At 42.3% G+C, this 24,177-nt stretch overlaps 1 protein-coding gene across 1 annotated transcript in view; it reads right to left on the bottom strand.

Moving 5' to 3' along the window:
- Positions 1–24,177, bottom strand: part of CPZ (carboxypeptidase Z) — a 196,117-nt gene that overhangs the window by 77,511 nt on the left and 94,429 nt on the right. Inside the window, exons 7-8 of the mRNA XM_073574560.1 lie at positions 13,575–13,733; positions 12,476–12,611 (exon numbers count right to left, since the gene is read on the bottom strand). Coding sequence (XP_073430661.1) covers positions 12,476–12,611; positions 13,575–13,733 — 295 coding nt within the window. The remainder of the gene's footprint in view (positions 1–12,475; positions 12,612–13,574; positions 13,734–24,177) is intronic.

The following is a 24,177-nucleotide window of genomic DNA, read 5'->3' as shown; positions in this document are numbered from 1 at the left end:
CATCGCCCTTTGCTGCTCACAAAGCCTTATCAACATATGTAATGTTGAGTTCCAGTGGAAACCAATCAGTGATATGACACTTGGAAGTGCTGCTGCAGCAATGCCAGACCGGTGGCAGCTGTAGGTGACTTGCGGAAATGGGTGCACATGTGGTGTACCTTCATAAGTAGCACAGGCAAATTTGGGTAGGATTTCAGAAAGCACTGAATCATTAAGTTGAGCACATGGGCCAGGCATGGTACTGGGCACTGGGCAGCTACCCTATATGGTGTTACTAAGAGGTTGTGAACCAGAAGCCCTGCACTCCCTGTGTGAACATTGCCACATACGGATTATTTTTTTGCACTGGTGTGCCGCACGGCCAATCCCTGATTGTAGGCTGGCAGTTTCATTTGGTATTTATGCACCTGTGCAGCTGCCATTTTACTTGGGTCCGCTGCTCCCTGTATTAGTGCAGATGCATTTAGGCCTGTCTGGTTTCTACCTGAATTGTTTGGAGGATTTTTTCCTCTTTTTGAGGTTTTCATGAGTAGGACTGGCAAGTGTAAGGAACTTTGATGCAGTTTGCCAGCTTCCGTATTAAGGCCTTAATATCAACCAATACCTTACATATATTGATATGTTTTTTGTGCACTTTTTATATTTCTTTCAGGGTGCAGTTGGGCCCAAATGGCTCTGCAAACTTGTGGCCTCTGTTCACACGGGATGCATTCTAGTTGGCACTGGGCAGCCCCCCTATATGGTGTTACTAAGAGGTTGTGAACCAGAAGCCCTGCACTCCCTGTGTGAACACTGCCACATGCGGATTATTTCTTCTGCACTGGTGTACCACACGGCCAATCCCTGATTGTAGGCTGGCTGCTTCATTTGGTATTTATGCACCTGTGCAGCTGCCATTTTACTTGGGTCCGCTGCTCCCTGTATTAGTGCAGATGCATTTAGGCCTGTCTGGTTTGTATCTGAATTTTTTGGAGGATTTTTTTCCTCATTTTGAGGTTGTCATATGTGTGCCAGTATACCAAGCATCAGAGCTGCTATCAGGTTACAGCCATTATCACACACAACCATGCCTAGTTGTAGGATAAACAATTAGAGCCACAGATCTGTCTGGTCTGTTAGAAACTTTCAACAACTCTGCATTGGTGTGCTGTTTGTCACCTAAATAAATTAGTTTCATCAGAGCCTGTTACCGCTTCACCGAGGTAATGCTACATTGCTTCCAGCTTTTGACCGAAATGGATGATAATTCAGAGATGGAGGATGAGAGAGTACAGGAAATGGTACAGGAGGTGGGGGAAACGCTGATTGAACAAGGGCCTGCAATTCTAGGCTTCGGTAGCATGTGTGCCGTCATATGGTCCGACTCAGTCCTGGCCTCCAGAAGGTTCCCCCTGTGTGCCATTAGGGAAATATAGCATCCCTGGCCACAAGCACTTGTCCATGTATCAGCAGCTAAATGGACCTTCCCTGTAACTGCGTTGTTCAGGGCACGGGTGGTGTTACGGGACACGTGTTTGTGTAAGACAAGGATGGCACAATGGGAGAATCCGTGGCAGCCAGTGACAGAGTACTGAGGTACGGCTGCCGCCACGTGGGTGAGGAAAGCCTCAGTGTTCACAAGCCTAAATGGCAACTTTTTTAGGGCAAGCAGTCTGGAAATTCGCTATTTAATGTTTAGGCCTGTGGGTGGATGACTGTGTAATTCCACTTGCGCTCCAAGGCTGGGGTAGGGAAATCTGAACACTGCACTGTTACAAGGAAATGGACAAGGTTGCTGATGGTGGTAACCAATGTGCAACCACAGGTGCAGAGCGGGAGGCATCCACGCCTGCATCCTGGACAGGGGATTGACAAGCATGTAGCACAGGGTAAGAGGCAGCAGTGTCACCCACAGACAAGGATTGTAGACCCAGGCGTTTGGCTTTGGCTCACCTAGTTGGGTAATTGGAGGACATGTGCCTGAGCATGCTGGTGGTGATTAGGCTGGGAATAGACAGGCCCTTGCTGACCTTGATATGGCACACATTGCAAATGACTGTTTTCTTGTCATTTACACTTCCTGTAAAAAAGTGCCAGGCTGGGGAACACCTAACCCTTGGACTGGAATCTTACTGCGTGTTGGTGCTCTGGGGAACAGTTGCCCACCTTCTCCCACTGGCCGCACCACTCCCTCTGCCTGCTTGTTGAGGAGCTGCGGATCCCTCCCCCTCTGCGCTGCTGTGATCACTCTGCATGATACCTTCCCAGGTTGGGTCAGTGACTTCATCACCCACCACCTCATTTTCCAAACTCTATTCCTACTCCTGACGTGTTGAATTAACAATATGACTTGTTGGCTACTGTGGCCCAACATCATTTACCTCTTGAGACACTAATTGCCGTTTTCCACCATCATCTTGTACGGACCTTGAATGCTCAAATATTTGGGCATAACTACACACCATCTCCTCATGTCCCTCTTGAAACATGCAAGGTGAGAGACCAGAATCAATAAATGGAAATGTTTTTGTCTCCTCTGAGTGTCTGAATGTGGGATCACTTGTCTCCTGGGACTCGCCATGGTTGGAGGAAAGGGGATCAGGGTGAGCATTATGTGGTCCAGACTCTTGTGTTATGAGTTCATTTTCCCCTTCACCATTGAGGTCTGATGAACTCCCTCTTCTGGTGAAGGAAGGTAGTGAGGCTGATTACCAAGCACCTGAGCTGGGAGAGGATGACTGGGCAACGGGGATCTCTGACTGGATATAAGGCAGCCGACGCCCTTCTGCCTCGCTGGTGATGTCTCTGTGGAATTCTAGAAGACCAGTCTGATTCCTACTCCTCAAAAGCTAAGTTTTCTGCTTTGCCATTTTGCATTTGTGTTTTGGTTTTAGTTTGCTTGCTTTTCTGGATTCTGCCATTCCCTGCTGGGGTGAGCTGAATTCCTTTTTGGCGGTTTGCTCTGTCTTCAGAAAATACCTGAGTACTGACATAGTCTTTTTGAAGCCTAGCGTCTTCAGGGCCTTTTTCCCTGTCAGTCTGTTGGCTCTTATTTTGATAGGGTTTTTCACAGATTGCAGACAGCAGCCTTCCTATCCTGTCCTATCTAGTTAGCTTGGGCCCCATCATTTGCTCAGTCTATCTTTCTATCTGTGTTAGTGTTTTTTCTTCTTGCTTCACCATCATTATATGTTGGGGGCTGCCTATTGCTTTGGGGTCTGCTCTGGGGCAGTTTAGATTTCCCTTTCTGTCTTTAGGCTAGGCAGTTCTCCGGCTGTGATCGAGGGGTCTAGGGCATCGTAGGAACCCCCCACGGCTACTGCTAGTTGTTGTTGATAGGTTCAGGGGTCTGTAATCCGATACCTGCCAACTTCTCTGGTTTTCTGGACTTAAGCCCCCGTTACACACTGCGATATCGCTAGCAATATCGCTGTAACGTCACCGATTTTGTGACGTTACAGCGATATTGCTAGCGATATCGCTGCATGTGATACTTACCTCCGACCGGCTCCCCCGCTGGTTATCGCTGATCGCGTGAGAAGCTGCTGGACCACTCCTCGTCGTCCACTTCCTGCGGCGCTTCCTGCTGTGACGACGAGCGACGCGTAGAGCCGGGCGGGAGGACGCAGGATCGCCGCGTCTGACAGGTAAGTAGCAACCCCCGTCCCCAGCGATGTCGCTGGTGAGATCTGCCTGAGTGGCAGCTCACTAGCGACCACCCAGCGATTCACCAGCGATCCTGACCGCGTCATATCGCTGGTCGGGATCGCTGGTGAGTTGCTAGGTGTAACGGTACCCTAAGCTAGCATTTCTGTTTTTGCCTCCTACGGTGACTCATTCATAACACTCTTGGTTAGTGAGACTGGACTGTGGAAGACAGGGTGGTGCTGGGAAACATACTGGAAGCATTATCTGTGTAAAAATTATGTGCGTTCTATGGAATCTGATTGCATGGGATAAAATGAACCTGAGACCAAAAGATGAGGCAAACAAGTGTATTTAACAAAGTAAGAAGTGAAATCAAAACTAACAGAGATCTTCCTGCAATTGTAATGAAGTGCACAGCACAATATAGAAATGTTCAGAAAACATAATAGTGGGGCGAGACTGCTTAAACGCACAAGTCCAGCAGTAATATGAAGTGAGGGTACGCACAGCACTTAACGTAGAAGTTCAGCAATTATATGAAGCAAAAGTGTGCACGGCACTTAACGTAGATGTCCAGCAATACCCGGGTGGAGCATTAACAGAAGGTTACTAAATGTACCTTTTGGGCTGAAAAGTCCCGCTCATGTCCAGCACCGCAGCCCACAAAGACACAGCCCAAGAAGTGGTAACGATGTCAGAATCTTTTACTGACCCCAGCAGTTTTAGGGTGTGTGCACACGCTGCGGATTCAGCTGTGGATTGATCCGCGTGGATTTTGCAAAATCCGCAGTTAAATCTGCAGATCAAAAGACCTGCGGTTTATCTGCAGATTTGCCTGCGGTTTTGCCCTGCGGTTTATCACCTCTACAATGGAGGAGATGGTAAACTGCAGTGGAATCCGCAGAAAGAATTGACATGTCAATTCTTTCTGCGGATTAGAAACCGCAGCAAATCCGCACGGAAAAATCCGCACTGTCTGCACAGCGGTTTCCATTTCCCATAGGATATTATGGTACTGTACACCACAGCAGAAACTGCTAGGGATCTGCGGAGCCAAAACCGTTGCGGATCCGCATCAGAATCCGCAGCATGTGCACACACCCTTAGAGATGAGTAGCTCCACATTAGAAGTTTGGACAATAAGTAACACCATAAACTAGGACCAGATATATTCAAAGTACTGACTATATTTTATTTCATTTAAAAATTACATTAAAAAAATTCTTATTTAGAAATTAGTGATACCAAGGACAAAATGTATCTTAAGAATTTTATTCCTTATCTCATAAAATTATAATAAAAATCAATTAAAAATAATTAGAAACAAATAGTATGCAGGGGGCAAAGAAGAAAACTTGAATGGCTGACATAAAAAAAACATACATAATAGACATAAAATTATCAGAGAATCCAAAAAATATATATAAAGTAATCAATATATATGATAGTTAATCCTCAAAATTACTGTGCAAAAAGATTTTTATTGCAAATGCCCAAAATAAATATATATTATTTAATCTCCAATGAATATAAAGTGCTCAGTGCTGGAGGTCTCATTCACCTCCCTATATACAGAACCATAAACTCTGTGCATAAAGTATAGTGTTAGAGGTCTCATTCACCGCTACACAAAAGCCAGCCACCAGCAGTGTTTCTTAGATATATAAATGAATAAATAAGTAGACCATAAACAGTATAATACTGACCAAGGCTCCTTCCTGCCCCCTGCATACAGCACTCCAACACATGTTTCACTACCGCTTCGTCAGCTTTGTCACCCCTTAGTTATATGAAAATTATAAACCAAAATTGTTTCATTTTTTCCATTATTTGCAGTTGGGGTTAGAGTTGTGTTATGGTTGAAGTTAAGGTTTGGGTTTTAAAAAAAAAAAAAAAATTATGTGACGGCTAGAGATGAGCACAAGTGCTCGGATATACCACAGAGTACGCAGATCCTCACTTTTTTGGGGGTGTCTAACAGCCGCAAAACATGCGAGGTGGGGACTTGAGCATGTCACTCGAGCACCCGCAATATTTGGTGCATACCCGAGCACCTGACATTCAAAAAGTCAAAATGGCTATGTGTGCCCAAACAGTAGATATACCCCACAAATAGATTATCAGCGAACTCAGGAGAAAATGCACAACAAAATTTGAGGACCATTTTCCACTGTTACCTTTGTGAATATAAAAAAGTTTGGGTCTAAAGTACATTTTTGTGAAAAAAATGTAATGCTCATTTTTTCCTTCCACATTGCTTCAGTTCTTGTGAAGCAACTGAAGGGTTAATAAACTTCTTGAATGAGGTTTTGAGTACCTTGAGGGGTACATTTTGGGGTATATATACCCCTCAAAGTCACTTCAAATGTGATGTGGTCACTTAAAAAATGGTCAACTTTTAGCCCTTCTAACTTCTTAACAAAAAAAATCATGTTGCCAAAATTGTGCTGATGTAAAGTAGATATATGGGAAATGTTACTCATTAAGTATTTTGTGTAACAAACTCTTTGATTTAAGGGCATAAAAATTAAAAGTTTGAAAAGTGCTACATTTTCAACATTTTTAATAAATTTCCATTTTTTTCATAAATATGTGCAATGTAGTGCTCCGTCCAGTTCCCGTCTCCAGGGTTCAGGTAGATCTGGTCCCGTCTGCCCGCAGGCATTCCTAAGTTCCGCACATTCCTTCTCACCCAGTCCACATTTCAGCGATGTCTCCTCTGGCTTATTCAGCCTTGTCTTGCCTTGTATTAATACTCAGTGTTTTCTCCTTGTGCTGTAGTCCTGCCTGCCTACCATTTGCCTGTGGACTCTAACGGTATCCTCTGAACCATATGGTTCTTCTCCGGTTCCCAGGTCCTCTCGCTCCTTTCCCTCTGTTTCATTATTCCTCTTGGGTCTGGCCCTCTGGTCTTGGAACTGTTTCACTTGAGCTTCCTTGGTTGAGCCAGGACAATCCCTGTAAAGGGGTTCGCTTGCTGGTTCTCCCTTGGAGGAATTTGGTGTTTCGGTCCAGGTGGTTATCCCCAGTGGGTCCTCTTGTTTGTCATCCTAAATAAAATCTTGCAATTTATCTGACATCTTGTCCGGCTGGTTCCTAGGGTTCATCTTCCACAGAGTCCCCTGTGGTCCAGTGGGTTCACTAACCTCATTCCGCCTGCCGTGGCGTGACATGCAAGTCATATCGAAGAAATTTTACCACTAACATGAAGTACAATATGTCACGAAAAAAACAATCTCAAAATCAGTGGGGTCCGTTGAAGCTTTCCAGACTTATTAGCACATAAATTGACACTGGTCAGAACTGTAAAATTTGGCTTGGTCATGAAGGTCAAAATTGGCTTGGTCACTAAGGGATTAAAATACTTTAAAATGGAAGCATAATAACGCTTTCCTGCATAGGTCTTGAACATTCCACATCAATGTATAACAGATGGAATTTTGATTTTTCAGAACTTTTCAGATGTCCCAAAACTTTGTTCGAAAATGAGCATATTTGTAAATGTAACGCAGAGGATAAATAAAGCCATTTGTCAGTATTGTCTGTTTTGATTTATGATCTGAGTAGAATAAGAACACCGTGAAAAGTAAACACACACTTCAAGACAAATTTGAGCAAATCCGGCTATTCTGAAATAGAAAATCTGCAGTTCGTATGATCAACAAAGCAGCAATGAATCTGCTGATCTGTGTTACTGTGCTGTTCTGTGTTACAAGACAGGAGCAAATTCATCATGGACCATAATTAACACTTATTTTCCCTTATGCTATTTCTTCTGTTTCCCCTTTGTATTTGCTTTGGTCACAATTGTTCTGCCCAATTTGTCAATTTTTTGTGAAATAGTTCTGTCTTTTCTCCATGTTGCTGATATTTTGCATGCAAATGTACAATACATGGCAGCATAGCTAAATCTTGCCACTTGGTTATCAGTAATGAGAGTTTCCTGGTTGCAACTTTCTGTAGGCCTAGCACTGGCAAAAAATCAACATTAATATGCTCAGTGATGTTGAGCATTCGTGTTGCTAAAAAGGTAGGCGCCCATACAAAGGAGGAAGTAAGAGCAGTGGTAAAATAGAAACCAATTGTAATGCCATAAGGCCCTTCAGTGAGGCCATACTGGGCCGCATGCTTTTGCAGGGAGGATGACATGAAAGGGTTGAGGGGGATATAAGGAGCTGAGGATGGATTAAGGGGTGGCACAGTATGGGTTAAGTGATTTGAATAAGATAGGGCTGGAATAGAGCTGTGAGGGGTACAAGGGGTCAGAGATGGACTTAAGGGGCTCACTATAAAAAGGGGGAGACATCTTAGTGGAGCAATCATTTTAGGTGCCCCCTTGCAGTGTGAAACAAGCTCCCATCCACCCTCCCTTATTATTTACAGAGCTCTAGGGATGCTTATTTGGTGGCATGGGCATGGGGAGAGATCAAGGCATTGTCTGTAGGTTGGGACAATTTTATTTAAGGTTTCATATAATTTCTCGTCGCGGCAGCTTGGTGTGGGGGGGAAGGTCCTCGAAGTTGGTGGTGCTGGTAAATGGCAGCTAGGAGAGGGTGGGGATCTCAAGAGGTCCTGGATTCCCTCTTGGTTGGACTAAGTGGATGGGAATGTAATTATCCCGCAGAAGGGACCCGTGTTTATTAGTAGTGGATACTGGCTAGTCGAGTCATTTTTTGGTGTCTCTGAGCTGGTGCTTAGTGGCTAGAGGCAAGACTCAGCTTGGGGCCAAGTTGGGAAATTAATCAGAGGCTGTTATGGTTTGGGACTTCCAGCACCGTCCCCCTTTTGGTGATGTTTTAAATGTTATGTTAAATGTTAATAAAAGGCTGCTGTAGCTAAATTTATTCAAAAAGTGAGTGTGGAGAGTCTTCATTGAATTGGGTATGAAATTAGATGCGGGGGTAGAAATGGTATTGGGATCTTAGAAGGTGGGTAGAAGCTCACAAGAGTCACGAATCCCCAATTGTCATGCTGTATACATAGCATGGATTGCCAGCACACATTTGCAGAGCAAGTACTTTTTACCCACCAAACCCATTGTAACATCTGCGCACCAATTCATGCCTCCTTCCATTTTGGATGTTGGGTACTTTTGTGGCTTGGAACAAATGACGGCACCAGTCCTGTTTTTTTCCCTGTTTAGTTGCTGCTTTATAAGGGAGATATGAGTTATGAGTAATTTTGGTGTAGGTTTTGATCATTCCTTCCTGAGAGTTCTGAGAGGGGCAGTCAACTATTTAAACCCCTGAAGATCCAACTCGATTGCTAGTCAATAGCAGTGATATCCTGGTGCATAAATCTGTGCTACTGTTTGTTTGTTCTGATTATTCCTGTTCCATGACCTCGGCTTGACTTTAAACTATCCGCTTGCTTTACGATTTTCTCCCTAACATGAACTCTTGACTTAACCAGGCTTGATGACTAGAGATTGGCGAACGTTTTCCAAACAAGTTCGCTCATCTCAAATTCAGCACAAACGCAGCACATTCGGATTCGTGTTTGCTTTTCCGAGCATTTTTCCTCAAAGTTGGCAAAATTTGGTCAAATGATCATGTTTCCAGTAATGCTTTTGTTTTCACTTTGTCTAGGATAGTGGTGCTGTATGATGAATATGTTTTATGAAGGGAGGAGGCGTGTCTAGGTCAGAGTAGCTGTGGAATGTAAATTTTCTTTAATAAATTAATGTGTACATTTCAGCAGCCAATCAGGGTGCAGAAACCATCCACAATGTCATGACGCAAGGTCTTCTGTGACTGTCTGCCAAAGTCATATGTCCCTGTCCATATAAGGAGCAAACATCTTGTTTTGCTGGTACCATTTTCTCATTGTAACAGCTCACAGAGGATCTCTTGATGCTGCTGAAAGTGAACTTGTCAGTTAGCTAGCTAGGATCCTGTCCTGTGTGAAATCCAACATCAAACTAGATTGTGCTAAAACTATGTTGCAATGAGGAACCAGGAGGCCCCATTTGCTCATCAAAATCGTTAGGCCTAATATACAGTACGTGTTCAGCCAGGAGATTTTCTAATCCAAATCATTTGGGATAAAACTGTGTTGCAGTGAGGAATCAGGAGGCCCTATTTGCTCATCAAAATCGTTAGGTCTCACGAGTGTTGTTCAAGCTCAGTATCTAAGAAAATAAATTGTGATTATTCGTTTAGTGACAGGTGACTGACATGTGTGGGCACAAGGTTGTGAAACAGCAGGTTAAAAGAGGGGAAGGGTAAATACAACATGAGTGGGGAAAAGCTAGGTCGTGGTGGAAGGGGGAATAGGCTTGATGTTCGACCTGTACGTGGGATAGGTGTTAATGTTATTGAAACTCAACTGAACAAACACTGTCTCGTCCTATCCAAAGATGACTGACATCTGTTACTGGACAGGCAATAGCTCAGGCTGAGGATGAGGCTCAGAAAGAGGATGACAAGCACTGCATCAAGTTGCCTCACCTCCTCTTCCTCCACCTTAACATCACACAGAGCCATTCTGCAGAGCTGTTCACACATTCTATTCCATAAGCATCAGAGGTCTGCTCCAAAAATTCACAGAATCCAGAGGAGGAAAAACATATGCACTAATGCCAAAACTATTTCTGTTGGATCTGGGGCCGGACGAAGTAGGGTCCGAGCAGAATCCAGACCCTCATCACCAGACATCAACCACTGTGAGTTTAGGTAATCCTGATGAGACTCAGATAACAGAAGCACATGCAGACTGTACTGTGGTGTCAGGTCATGAAGTGGAGGAGGGTGACTCTGAGGGCGAGGAGTGGGAGAACAGAGAGCGTGATGATGACGTTGCAAATCCCATTTGGTGTGAACCCAGAGGTATGAAGCTGAGTAACTTAGCAGAGGAGGTGGAGGAGGAGGAAGACAAGGAGGTTACATTGCGGCTACCCCCACAGACACTGAGTGATGCAACCACGACAAGCACTGCAGCTTCAGCCACAACTCTGGCTGTAGCCAGTACTGGTCAAAAGTCTGCAGTTTGCAGGGTGGCAAGAGTTGCCTAGATTGGGCCTTTTTTGAGACTGAAAAGGATAACTCAACTCACGTTATCTGCCAAATTTGAAAGAAAAAAGACTCAGGAGAGGCAAAAATTGGATTAATTTGACAACTACATGTATAAATCGTCCCATCCCCCACATCTGCTGCTTCTTCCTCCTCCATCACCATGCCAAGTCTTCTCACACAGGTCTCTGGCTGTAGAAACTCCACTTGTTTACCCCCTACAGTCAGGGTGAGTGAAAGCCCGTCAGCTGTTACAAAAGTGGAAATAACTGCTGTTTTTGTGACACCTAACGCAACACATATTTCTTAATCCACATTAACATCTCCTCCCGCACCACACTCACAGTCCAACAGTGTGTCGTGTTCACCCTACTTCACCTTCTCTCAACACAGCAGCTAGCCCTCGGTCTCGCTGTTGTGGTTGCCTAAAAGAAACTCATCATGGGAATGTATCCTTACCCTTTAAATGATGTTGTCAATCTATGACATCAGCTTTTAAAAAGTCCAATTACAGTTATGTGCACTTACAGGCTCCAATAGGCCCCTGCGATGTGTAGCTGGGGCGTGCTGATGGCCTCCATCACTACTATCTTGGTACTCCTCTGAAGCTCAGTTGCAGAGACTACACTGCATATTACATAGCATTGCAGTTTATGCCATACCATATCAAACAATCACAGGTTCAAGTCTCTTAAGGGAACAAAAAATAAAGTATAAAGGGAGTTTTTAAAAAAATGTAAATAATTTCTAAGTTTAAAAAATAAATGAATAATAAACTTACAAGTATCTGATAAAGAAAAAAAAAAAGGAAAAGAACTTCAGCGTGTATACTGAGAAATGTTAAAATTCCAATTTAATTGAAAACATCATAAAAAAATATGTAAATCCATTACTAGGTAGTACAAATGATGGATGGAATCCCTGGTATAACCAACGTGTTTCAAACAATGACTAAGACCTTCATTGGTTGAAACGCATTGGTTATACTAGGGATTCCATCCATCATGTGTACTACCTAGTAATGGATTTACATATTTTTTAATGATGTTTTGACTAAAATTGGAATTTTTACTTTTCTCAGTATACATGCTGGAGTTCTTTTCCTTTTTTTTCTTTCTTTCTTCATTTTGGACTACGCCCTTGATCAAGGTGTCTCCGTGCGTGTCTGACAACCAGGTTCCTGCAGAGATTGGTGAACTGACTTTTCCCTTTACCTCTACCTTGCTATTTTTTCATTACAAGTATTTGATGTCACAGCATTCATAAAAATCTGCTCTATTAAAATTAATTAAAAAAGCCCGGTATACATTTTTTTTTAGTCCACGCAGTTCCCCAAAAAATGCTATAAAAAGTGATCATGTTGTCGAATGTTCCCCATAATGATATATATTAAAATATCAGCTCGGTATGCAGAGAACAAGCCCTCATACAAGTCCATCGATGAAAAAGTACAAAAACTTGTGGGTCTCAGAGAATGTCGAAAAGCAAAATTTGTTTTTGCAAACTTCTAAACCTTATTTCACCACTAAAATCTGAAAAACAAATATACAAGTTTGGTATTGCCATAATTGTACTGACCTGAAGTATAACGTTGCTACATCATTTTTACTGCACAATGTATTCCGTAAATATTCATATACACAGGTAGTAAAATGTAGATAAAGCATGGCTAGAATTCATATAAGATCCATCAACAGTAGTAAGCATTGTTAACATTTAAACATAGATATAAGCGGAAAAATAAAAACAGTAAAGATGATGAATATTTAATACCAAGAAGCTATTTCATATTTGCTGAGTCACATAATAATAGAGTAAAATAAATGCAGTCACCCTACCTCCACTGAAGCTGTACCATTCCGCACCATTTATTATGGATCCTTTCTTCACAAAATTTCCACCACATCGTTCAGTCAACTGGTCTGACATTTTGGGATTTGAAGCGACATAGGTTTTTGAAAGTAACTTAAATACCTGATGAAATGGACATACATTGATTTGAGAATAACATCATGGCAAATTACTTTTTAACAGATATCTTTTTTATTTGAAATATTGTTCAAAATGATGTTTTATTTATGTTTGATTTCGCTTTTCTTGCTAAGAATAGGGTTCAATTGAGCCATTTCACTCAACTGTCAAAATTAGCAAATATTCATGTAACTCCTTATTCTTGCATTAGATTAATGTTGGTGTCGGCATTAAATGTAATTTGTCTGAATTCAGATAAGTGAAAGCTAAGAACAGTTGTCACTTTCCTTCCCCTGCATATTTGGTAAAAGAAACCAAAAGTTCTCTTTTTAAAGACTGTAAAGTACAACATTCCTACAGTCCTTTTTGATGAAAATGTCACTTTCATTACAAATTTAAGAAGATTAGTTATTCTTCTCTAAGAAGATCAGACGCCAAATGGTTCATGCTGAACTGGACACACAATAATAATAATAGTGGCTGAAAAATGTAATAAAATGGTTTTGTTTTTTTTTGTTTTTTTCTTAATATTGCCTCTACATTGCAGATATAGTGACAAAGTATTTGGCACTGAATGAGTTAACTTTTGTTAAGACTAACAGTTTTCACTGGGGGAGTGTACTTCTTCTCCTTTTATGAGTTATCCAATCATAACCAGGCAGCAGAACAGCAGAAAAAGAACACACCCCCACCATAGCCTAGAACAGGTTTCTCAGAAGTAAAATGTAATGATACAGCTCTGATCTCCTGGTCTAATCTTCTGCATGATCAGAAAATGCAGCTTAGTTTAGCTGTAGTACGGTCAGCTCTACTGTACTGCCCTTTCTTTCGAAAGAAGGAAAGAAAGGAAAAAAGAAAGAATAACAGCAATCAAAAAATTGTGCAAAGAAACTGACTTTTTCCTTACTCTATTGCAATGTCTCAGATTATAGAATACTTTTTTTATATGGTATGTCTGCTTCTCACCTTGTCGTCTGGAGTAGGAGAATACATCTTTTCTTCTAAAGGATGTTTTGAGAAGTCATAAGGGTAACTGACAACCAAGTCACCTCCGTGAAGACTCCCAGATAAAACAAATGGGATTTTTCTCATCCATTTCATGACCGCTTTTGTCTCTGGAGCGACCTACATGGAAAGGAGGAAAAGAGGGTGTAAATTGCCTCAATAGGGTAAAGTAGTGCCTGGAAGAGACCCCAGTCAAGTTTTTTTATAGATACTGGTGACATAGGAGGTCTAATTGATGGGCATCTAGCCAATGTGACCTGTGCTGTTAGCAAGGTCAAGTTGAAGAATGATAGGAAAGCAGCCAATGAGATTCTTCCATTGGCTCTTTCAGGTATCCACATGAACACTGTTGAATATCAATCGGATATTGGTAAAAATCAATATCCCACCATCATGCCTAGTCATGGAAACAACACAACGAGGACAGAAAATATCTTCATATTGTATGTACTTTAAAGTTTTAGTTTCAGAACCGAAGTTTTCATATAGTAGGTGGATCATTTTATTGTTAAAAGCTAAAGGGTTAAAAATAAATCCATCCTGTCCATGTGATGACTACTCAGGTGCACTATACACTTGTAGGGATTTTCTGGTTTGCAAAATCTCTACATGTTAAAAGGGTCCCTGTGACAACACAAAATGTATTTATAATTTGGCCAGACGTATTTTTCCATAGGTGAGGAGACATAGGCCATTGTTTATATGAGCTTAAATATTGACTCTGGAATTGATGTTTGTAGTAGCTGTGAAGACAGCATTTTCTTCTTGATTAGGCCAGATGCGTCTTTTGGTAGGTCGAGAGACCTAAGCAATTGTTCATATGAGCCTGAATGTTGACTCTTGAATTGATGGGTAATTGAACAATTGATGTTTGTTAATATATTGGTTACCTACTGTATCAGTCCATGCAGCTTGTTGATCTTCAAACATTGAAGGACAAACTACGCAGATTGAATACTCAAACAATGAGAGATGACCTCTTTGCATCCTCCTCTTGACCTGTGGATGACAGTCTGAACAACAGTTATGAACTATAAAAGGGGGATCTGCCTCTGTTCCCAAATAGACTCTACATGACAGTAGCCAAGGCACCTTGGCTCCAGCTGGGGGAATACAGACTTCAGACACTCTACAGAATGCCAGCTTTAGGGTCCAGCTGGAGGAATACAGATCTGCTCCACTGACCATCACCTGAACCCATGGAGACATTTGGAGAAGCAAGGTTGGGACATTTAGGTCACCTGGCTCCATGGAAACATTCAGAGAAGCCAGATTGGGACAATCAGGTTACCTGGCCCCATGGAGATGTTTGGAGAAGCCACCTTGAGACAATCAGGTCACTTGGATACATACCTCAATGGACTGTCAGATTCCTAAGCTTGTCATTACCTCCTTTGTGTGAGGGCCCACCGGGTGAGCTGCAGGGGACTGGTGTTTGTGGACACCATCCAAAGAGTCAGATAAACAGACCCAGCAAACCATAGGTGAAGCATGCACAGCAGACTTCAGATGCCACTATGTACAACCCCACCAACTCGGCTTTGAGAAAGGGACTGGAGTGGAAATACTGCCTCAACAAGAAAATGCAACTACAGGAGTGTGCCAGCTTCAATGGATCAAATACAGGGCCACTGACACATGATCGGATTTGATACAGGAATTGGTCCTTTGGGATGCCTAGAATGTCATGGAGGATGATGACTTTGACCAAGAGGAATTGAACTGCCTGTCAAATCAAGGATCCAGTGGCAATCTCAAATCTGGGAGATGTTGGTCACATTGGGACCTGGAGCCTCAAATGGGAGAAGGAGCTAGAGGAGTTGTTCAATTGGTACAGGCAGATCCATGTCATCTAGCTGAAGAATTGTGGGGGAGGCATTGCCACACCAGTCACCTTCAACAGCTTCCGCGAACCACTGGATGTGGATGATGCCATGTGTGGATGCAAAGCATAAGAGTTTGGTTCAGCGTGATTACGTGAGTAGTAATCCAGGTCAGGCCTGGGACCAGGAGAAGGATGATTAGAAGCCTATCACATCTGGCTAATTAAGATGGAGGAGGAATGTGACATTTATTCTTAATTAGGCAAGACATATTTTTCTGCTGTTCAGGGGACATAGGCCATTGTTCACATGAAATTTGAACATTGGCTCTTGAATGGATGTTTGTTGCAGTTGTGACGACACAGCATTTGCTCTTGATTAGGCTAGATGCATCTTTCGGTAAATTAAGAGACCTAAGCCATTGTTCATATAAGCCTGAACATTGACTCTTGAATTGATGTTTGTTGCAGCTTTTAGTGTTGCTATCCATGGAAAACAGGGACACAGAGTAATTAAACAATTTATTGTTTGCTAATTTGTTGATGGACTGAAGGACAGTTGTGAACTGTAAAAGGAATCTGCCTTTGTTCCCAAAGAGACTCTACATGACAGTAGCCAAGGCACCATCTCTCTAACCAAAAGAATACAGATTTTAGACACTCTACAAGACGCCAGGTTAAGAAACCACAGCTCCAGCTGGAGGAATACAGATCTGCTCCATTGACCATCATCTGAACCCATGAAGATGTTTGGAGAAGCCATGCCAAAATACATGCACATCTCCGCTCCGTACACGTGCGGCTCCGCACACCTCATACACACGCGTCTCTGCTGTGTACACCTCGTACACGTGCGGCTCCGCTCCGTCCAAAATTGTACGCACACAGCTTTGCTCCATCCAAAATTGTACACACACAGCTCTGCTATATCCACACTTCAAACCCCTCCTGATCCCACACATAAACTTACCCTCCTCCAGCACCATGACAACCAGCATAGCAGAGTCATGCATACACCGAGGCCCCTGATCATGTGACCCCCTTACTCCTCCCCTCCTGTGACCTCATCACAGGTCCTGTGCATACATTAGGGAACAGCCTAGCGGCGACATTGCAGGCTGTGGGGGCTGCGGTGGGTCTCTGCGGGAGGGCGAGGATGGGGTTGGTGCATGGGGGGGCATGGCGGATCAGTGCAGTGTGGGGAAAAATAGACTCCCGGGGCGGGACACGGGTGGGGGGGTCAAAAACGGGACTATCTCGCAAAAATCAGGATGGTTGGGAGATATAGTCTGACCTGCTGGGCCCCTGGCTCTCCCCGGGCCCGGTCACAGTGGTGACTGCTCGACCGTGGTAGTTACGGCCCTGCCCTTTAACAAATCATGCATCATTGTGATCATCTCATAGACGGAACAGAAGAAAACCATGATAGTTCACAAGAAGTAAAAGATGATGGTTCTCATTCACTAACAGCAAGCAGAGAATGGGAAAAACATGAGGAACTAAAACAAAAGGGGTAAATAAACATTTGATGAAAGTTGTCCGGAGCTGCAGATGTCGACCAACGATCTAATGTGAATGGGGGCCTTCCGTCTCTTGCCCAAGAGATAATGTCAAGTAAGAATCTGATGGCTGAATTTCGGTGCCTCATCCTTTTGTTTGGTAGGTAGATAGGCCGCTACTAGATTATCCTCTATTTCCTTAAGAACACAAAAATACTCAGCAAAGTGCGTTGTCAGCCTTTTGAGTGTCCAGATGACAGCTATTAAATGTGTATGGCCAGTAATCACATAGCTATTTTATTTATTTTACTCGCTTATATAGCACCATCATATTTCGCAACACTTTCATGACATTGTGAGCCCAGTTAGGGACAGCGATGATAACCTAAATTACCTATGTACAGCTCTGGAAAAAATTAAGAGACCACCACATCAAAACCCTGTCATGGGCAGCCCATTCTCCAAAACTGAACCCCATTGAAAACCTCTGGAATGTAATCAAGAGGATGATGGATAGTCACAAGCCATCAAACAAAGAAGAACTGCTTACATTTTTGTGCCAGAAGCAGTGTGAAAGACTGGTGGAAAGCATGCCAAGACGCATGAAAGCTGTGATTAAAAATCATGGTTATTCCACAAAATATTGATTTCTGAACTCTTCCTGAGTTAAAACATTAGTATTGTTGATTCTAAATGATCATGAACTTGTTTTCTTTGCAATGTTTGAGGTCTGAAAGCACTGCGTTTTTTTTTTAATTTTGACCATTTTTCTTTCTCAGAAAAAAAATACAAAATGGAAATTCGGAGACATGTTATCAGAAGTTTATAGAATAAAAGAGCAATTTACATTTTACTCAAAAATATACCTATAAAGAGAAAAATCAGACAAACTGAACATTTGTAAGTGGTCTCTTAATTTTTGCACAGTTGTATGTGTTTGGAAGGAAACAGGAGAGCCTGGAGGAAACCAATGAAAAAATTGGGAGAATATACAAACTCTTTGAAGATTTTTCTGGTGGGATTTGAACACAGGACCCCAGCACATTAAAGCAACAATGCTAACCACAGAGCTGTGCTGTGTGCATACTGTTTATATATATATATATATATATATATATATATATATATATAAAATTATTGTTGCATCTCATCAATATACCGTATTTTCCGGATTGTAAGACATACCCCAAATTTTGAGGAGAAAAATAGGATTTTTTTAAAAAATCAAATGGTGGTGGTTCTTGTAATCCATGTGTCTTATTGCTTACTGGGGGGTGGCTGCGGTGTAAAGGGGGGTCAAAGGATCACTGCTGGAGGAGGCAGGAGTGGGGTGATGCTGCAGGCCACAGGCTGGGTTGAGGGGGTGTCCAATGTGTAGTGCGCCGCTATGGGTGTCCGATGCTGCGGGTGTGTCTAGTGGTGCTGCTAGGGTCTCCAGTGCTGCTGTGGGGGTCTCCGATGCTGTGGGGGGTCAGAGCCCTCGCAGTCCCTTGGTTTCCTGTGCAGTGGACGCAGGGAAAATAGCCACTGGGGGGCAGGGCATGCACAGATGGAGATCTCGGCATCAAGATCTCGGGAGATGAGATCCTGAGATCTAGATGCAGAGATCTCCATCTGCGCATGCGCCACCCCCCGATGGCCATATTCCTGGGGTCCACCGCACAGGAAACTACGGTACTGCAAAGGCTCTGGCCTTTCACAAAATGTTGGCAGAGCCCACCACAGCAACGGCGACCCCAGCAGCATCGCTGGACACCCCAGCAGCACCGCCCCTCATCCCAGCCTGCAGCAACGGTACCGGTAAGGTATATGTGCATTATAAGACGCACCCTCATTTACACCCCAAATTTGGGGGAAGAAAAGTGCGTGTTATAATCCCTAAAATATGGTATGATCAGAGGATCCATAGCCATTCCAGCTCCGATCTGGAAGAAGTGACATAGTAGCAGCACTTACTTTCTCTGAATGTATGTCATATGTCCAAAGGCACTGAGAGTGAAGCAGCCGCTGATTAGCTGCAGGGATTGACTGACGTATCTATATCACATGATCACCGGGAGAGACAGTGCTGACACTGCTGAAATGGCATCGGCATCAGAGGGAGTATAAGTGTTTTTATTTTACTGGGGACAAATATATGTATTGATAAGGAGTTGTTTGATTAGTGGTCAACCCCTTTAACATACAACATATAATACTGCGGATCCTCCGAACATATATTGAGTCTGCATTCTGGACCAACATTTCTACATTTCAGGGAGCTCCTTCTCAGATAAATTAGTCATAAAGATCTTTTGTAAGCATTAGAAAACTTTAGAAGCACTGCCCCTTCATTAAGTAGCATATAAACCTGTACTGTGAAATACAACGGAGGAGTAATGAACCAGACAGATTTTAGAGATTTCTGCATGTGCTCATTAACAGTCTTTTTATCCATTTTTCATATTCAGATTTTTGTTCATTGTATTTTCTTTGTTTTCTTGGACAGAACTTTGTATAGAATTTGGTCACCACTAGGGGGAGCTAACTGGACAAATTCAACGTTCGCCGATTTAGCTGGATTTGCTTCAAAGCATGGGGAAATAAAATGAAATACGATGTAATTGTTAGGATGCGATGTAAAATATAAACAATAAATTAAAAAAAGCAAATTAACCACCATGGGCTCACAAATACGTGGTTGATATAGTGCAGACAAAGTGAACCACCTGTGCACCTCCATGGCTTCACAAATTCTAGAGCATGGTGGTTACCCAAGTCCAGGGAGCCCTGACACCCCGATACAGCACAGGTTTACATAGGCTCATTAAATGTAATTACCAAGACTAAAAACAAGACAACAAAAATGTTTTTTTGATTCATGATATAACATATGGGCTTCATATATCATATAGTTATCACTACAAAGAGCTTGATAAACCAGAGCGCAGCTGTCCCAAACCCTGATTAGTAAACCTACCAAGGTCTGCAGTAATACTTTGTCAGGCTGCTGTTTTTTGTATAAAACTGAAATAGAACATTTGCCAGAAAATTATTTTTTTTCAACTATATTTTGGTTATAATTACTTATATTTAATTTATCATATTGTTTTATTTTATTGAATATTAACTAATATGCATAGGATCGGAATCAAAATGATGTTTTATAGTGTCTCGAGTGCCAAGCACAACCACTGTAAGTACTGATCATATAATATCCCAACGTGTGATGCAGACTAGTAACGCAGAATCACATCGCTCATGGCCTTGATGAGAGCGACATCTGGTGAGTGGACGACTCCTTTGTTTTTATAGATCAACACTGACATCTTGTGGACAAATTGTATAATGCACTGGTTTCAAAAATGAATAGACAAGTACAGTTATGTTTGAGAATCTTCATTAATGTATTAAACCAATGGCATTGCTTCTCTTCTCATCTTATCCTAAAATAAGACAAATAACAGCATCACCAATATCACCCTTTTCCAAATGTCCCTTAGTACTGAATATTTTTTTATTCTCTACCAGTGCTGGAGTTCTAGGTTTAAATTCAACAAGAGAAAAGCATCTGCATAAAGTTTGCCTTAATTTCCTCTGTGTGCTCATACATAGCTGACGCTACTTGAGGAAACCGCTGGGACTGATGGTGATGCAGCAGAGTTGTTACAGCTCTCCACAGGTAGAGCTAAACCCCAGGGCAGTTGTAGTGTGATATGATAGTGATGATGGTGGTTGTAGTGCAGGACAAGAGATGCAGTAAATGAATTGGAGGACACATCAGTGTGCAGTCTTCACAGGTTTTACTCACAGTTCTGATGTTACAATCCCCAGCTGGGGTGCTGTGTCCTCAGGGTCGGTGGTCCAGACAGCTCTCAGGTAATTTGAGGTAAACCGTGTCAGAACCCTCTTAAGTTGTTCCTTTCCTGGCCGTCTCACTGTGCTGGCTCCCTCCTCTCCTGCCCTGTGCCTTCACAGTATTCCAAACCAGCAGCCTCGGATCTTGTTGCTCTAGGTCCCCTGGATCCTATATGGCTGGCTTTTCAGCGAATGTGCTGGATGTGGCTGCAGCACTTTAAGATACTGCAACCTCCGGTTAGCTAGCTGAGTCCTTAGTTTCTCCACTAGTCTGGGGCCGGTCCCCTAACTGCGACCTGGTCCCTCCACCCCACTGCAGTTGGCATGGATCTGGGCCCCACGGGTGGATTCCTCACTACCCGTGCTCCTAGGACCCCTTCTTTCCCTCTTCCACTGAATCTTATCTTTCTGTTCTGTTGTCCATTTCTCTCATTCCACTGGCTGCTGGTCCAGGAATGAGCTCCTCACTGCTCAAGTTCCCTGCACCAACTACACACTTTCCCTCCAACTGTCACATCCTTCAGCTCCCCTCTGCTGCTTCATTTATTGTCAGGTCCAATTCTGATCCATGATTGAGGATCAGACTTGACTATACAAGTCAATGTGGATCCTTTAAACAGAGACGAAAATTGGAGTGCTTCCAATTATGAACTATAATTTACATTTTAATGTCAATTTATTTGGATTTTTTTTAAATCCCTTTAAGTTGAAATAGGATTTACAACAGATATAACTTGAGAATATTGCTCATTGGAACTTAACTAAAGCATCCAAAATGACTTCAATATTCTAAGATGTGAATAACCTGAAGAAAACATTCAGATGACAGTTTAATGGCGAATGGACGCAGTAATTGTTTCCGTCCCTTTGAATAATCTCCATAATTGCTTTTAATGATCACATAAATGGCATTCATACCTTGCTCCTAACAATCACTGCTGAATCACGGCAAGCACAATGTGCTTCTTTTTCAGTCACTCCTTTGTTGTCTTGTCTGTATGTTTTGGGTCATTGTCTTGCTGGAAGACCCAGCCACGACCCATTATTTTGACACTCAGGATTTTATGGTTCATGGCTCCATCCATTCTCCCATTTATGCGGTGAAGTACTCCTGTGCACTTAGCAAAGAAACACCCCCAAAACATAATGTCCTCACCTCCATGCTTGACAGTGAGGACTGTTGCATAGTTTGGTCATAGAAACTTGTGAGAGTAGATTATATGGGGTAATTCAACTTTTATCTTCACAGAATATGAGGTACATGCATCAGCTTCTTAATACAGCATAACAGGAAGTCAGAACGACCTTTTACCAGAGAGAAAGTGAAACCAAAGTACAAGTATATGCATTACATTCAACTAAGCATATAACAGCAACAACATCACAATCTATTGTCTGAAGAGTGTAAACTCCTCCAGCACACAAATAAGTGTGCATCTGTTGCATATCTGCCAACAAGGACTGTGTTCTTTGGGTCAAAGGGAGCATTTCTCGTCCTCCAAACACGGCGAGTTGAGTTAATACCAAAGACCTCAAATTTTGTCTCATCTGACCACAGCACCTTCTCCCAATCACTCACAGAATCAACCAGGTGTTCATTGTCAAAACTCAGACGGGCCTGCACATGTGCCTTCTTGAGCAGGGGGACCTTGCAGGCACTGCAGGATTTTAAACCTTTACGGCATAATGTGATACCAATGGTTTTCTTGGTGACTGTGGTCCCAGCTGCCTTGAAACCATTAACAAGTTCCCCCCATTTAGTTTTAGGCTGATCTCTCACCTTCCTCATAATCAAGGATACCCCTCAAGGTATGATTTTGCATGGTGCCCCAGATCGATGCCGATTGACAGTCATTTTGTATTTCTTCCATTTTCTTACTATTGCACCAACAGTTGTCTCCTTCTCGCCCAGCGTCATATTTATGGTTTTGTAGCCCATTCCAGCTTTGTGCAGGTCTATGATCTTGTCCTTGACAGCCTTATAAAGCCCTTTGGTCTTGCCCATGTTGTAGGGGTTAGAGTCTGACTGATTAATTGAGTCTGTGGACAGGAGTCTTTTATAAAGGTGACTATGTAAGACAGCTGTCTTTAATGCAGGTAACGAGTATATTCAGAGCATCTAATTGGTCTGTAGAAGCCAGAACTCTCAATGGTGGGTAGGGGATCAATTACTTATTTCTCACTACAAAATGCAAATAAATTTATATAATTTATTCAATGTGATTTTCTAGATTTTATTTTTGATATTCTATCTCTCAATGTTAAAATTAACCTACCCTTAAAATTATAGACAGTTCATGTCTTTTTCAGTGGGCAAACTTACAAAAACAGCAAGGGATCAAAAACTTATTTTCCCCACTGTTTGTCACACAAAATACTTAAAAAGTAACATTTCCCACATGTCTACTTTAAATCAGCACAATTTTGGAAACAATTTTTTTTTGTTAGGAAGTTATAAGGGTTAAAATTTGAGCAACAATTTCTCATTTTTAGAACACCATTTTTTTAAGGAACACATCATATTTGAAGTCACTTTGAGGGGTTGATATAATAGAAGATACCCAAAAGTGACACCATTCTAAAAACTGAACCCCTGAAGGTGCTCAAAACTACATTCAAGAAGTTTATTAACCCCTTCAGGTGCTTCATAGGATTTTTTGGAATGAGGAAAAAAGAATGAACATTTAACTTTTTTGCACAAAAAATTTACTTCGGATCCAATTTTTTTTATTTTGACAAAGGCAACAGGAAAAAATGGACCAAAAATTTGTTGAGTAATTTCTCCTGAGTATGCCAATGAGGCTGAAAACCACTGTTTGGGCGCACGGCAGAGGTCGGAAGGAAAGGAGCACCACTTGAGTTTTTGAATGTAAAATTTCCTGGAATCATTAGCGGATGTAAAGTCCCATTTGGAGAGCCCCTGATGTGCCTAAATAGTGGGAACCCTCCACAAGTGACCCCATTTTGGAAACTATACCCCTCAAGGAATGTATTTAGATGCATGGTGAGCACCTTGAACCCCCAGGTGCTTCACAGAAGTTTATAACGTTGAGCCATGAAAATAATAAAATCACATTTTCCCTCACAAAAATGAAATTTTAGCCACAAATTTTGCATTTTCATAAGGGGAACAGGAGAAATTGCACAATACAATTTGTAGTGCAATTTCTCCTGAGTACGCCAATACCCCACATGTAGGGGAATACTATTTTTGAGGCACAGTGCAAAGCTCAGAAGGGAAGAGGTGCCAAATTCGAGTTCAGCTTTGAGGGTGCCATGTCACTTGGCAGAGCCTGTGAGGTGCCAGAACAACAGAAACCCCCTATATGTGAACTCATTTTACAAACTACACTCCCAAATGAATTCATCTAGGGGTGCAGTGATCATATTGACACCACATATGGCT

This window comes from Dendrobates tinctorius, unplaced genomic scaffold (genome assembly GCF_039654945.1).
Source record: "Dendrobates tinctorius isolate UK_male_01 unplaced genomic scaffold, ASM3965494v1 ptg000039l, whole genome shotgun sequence".
Lineage (NCBI taxonomy): Eukaryota > Metazoa > Chordata > Amphibia > Anura > Dendrobatidae > Dendrobates > Dendrobates tinctorius.
The sequence above is the reverse complement of the archived record's forward strand: the minus strand, read 5'-3'. Positions and strand labels throughout refer to the sequence as shown.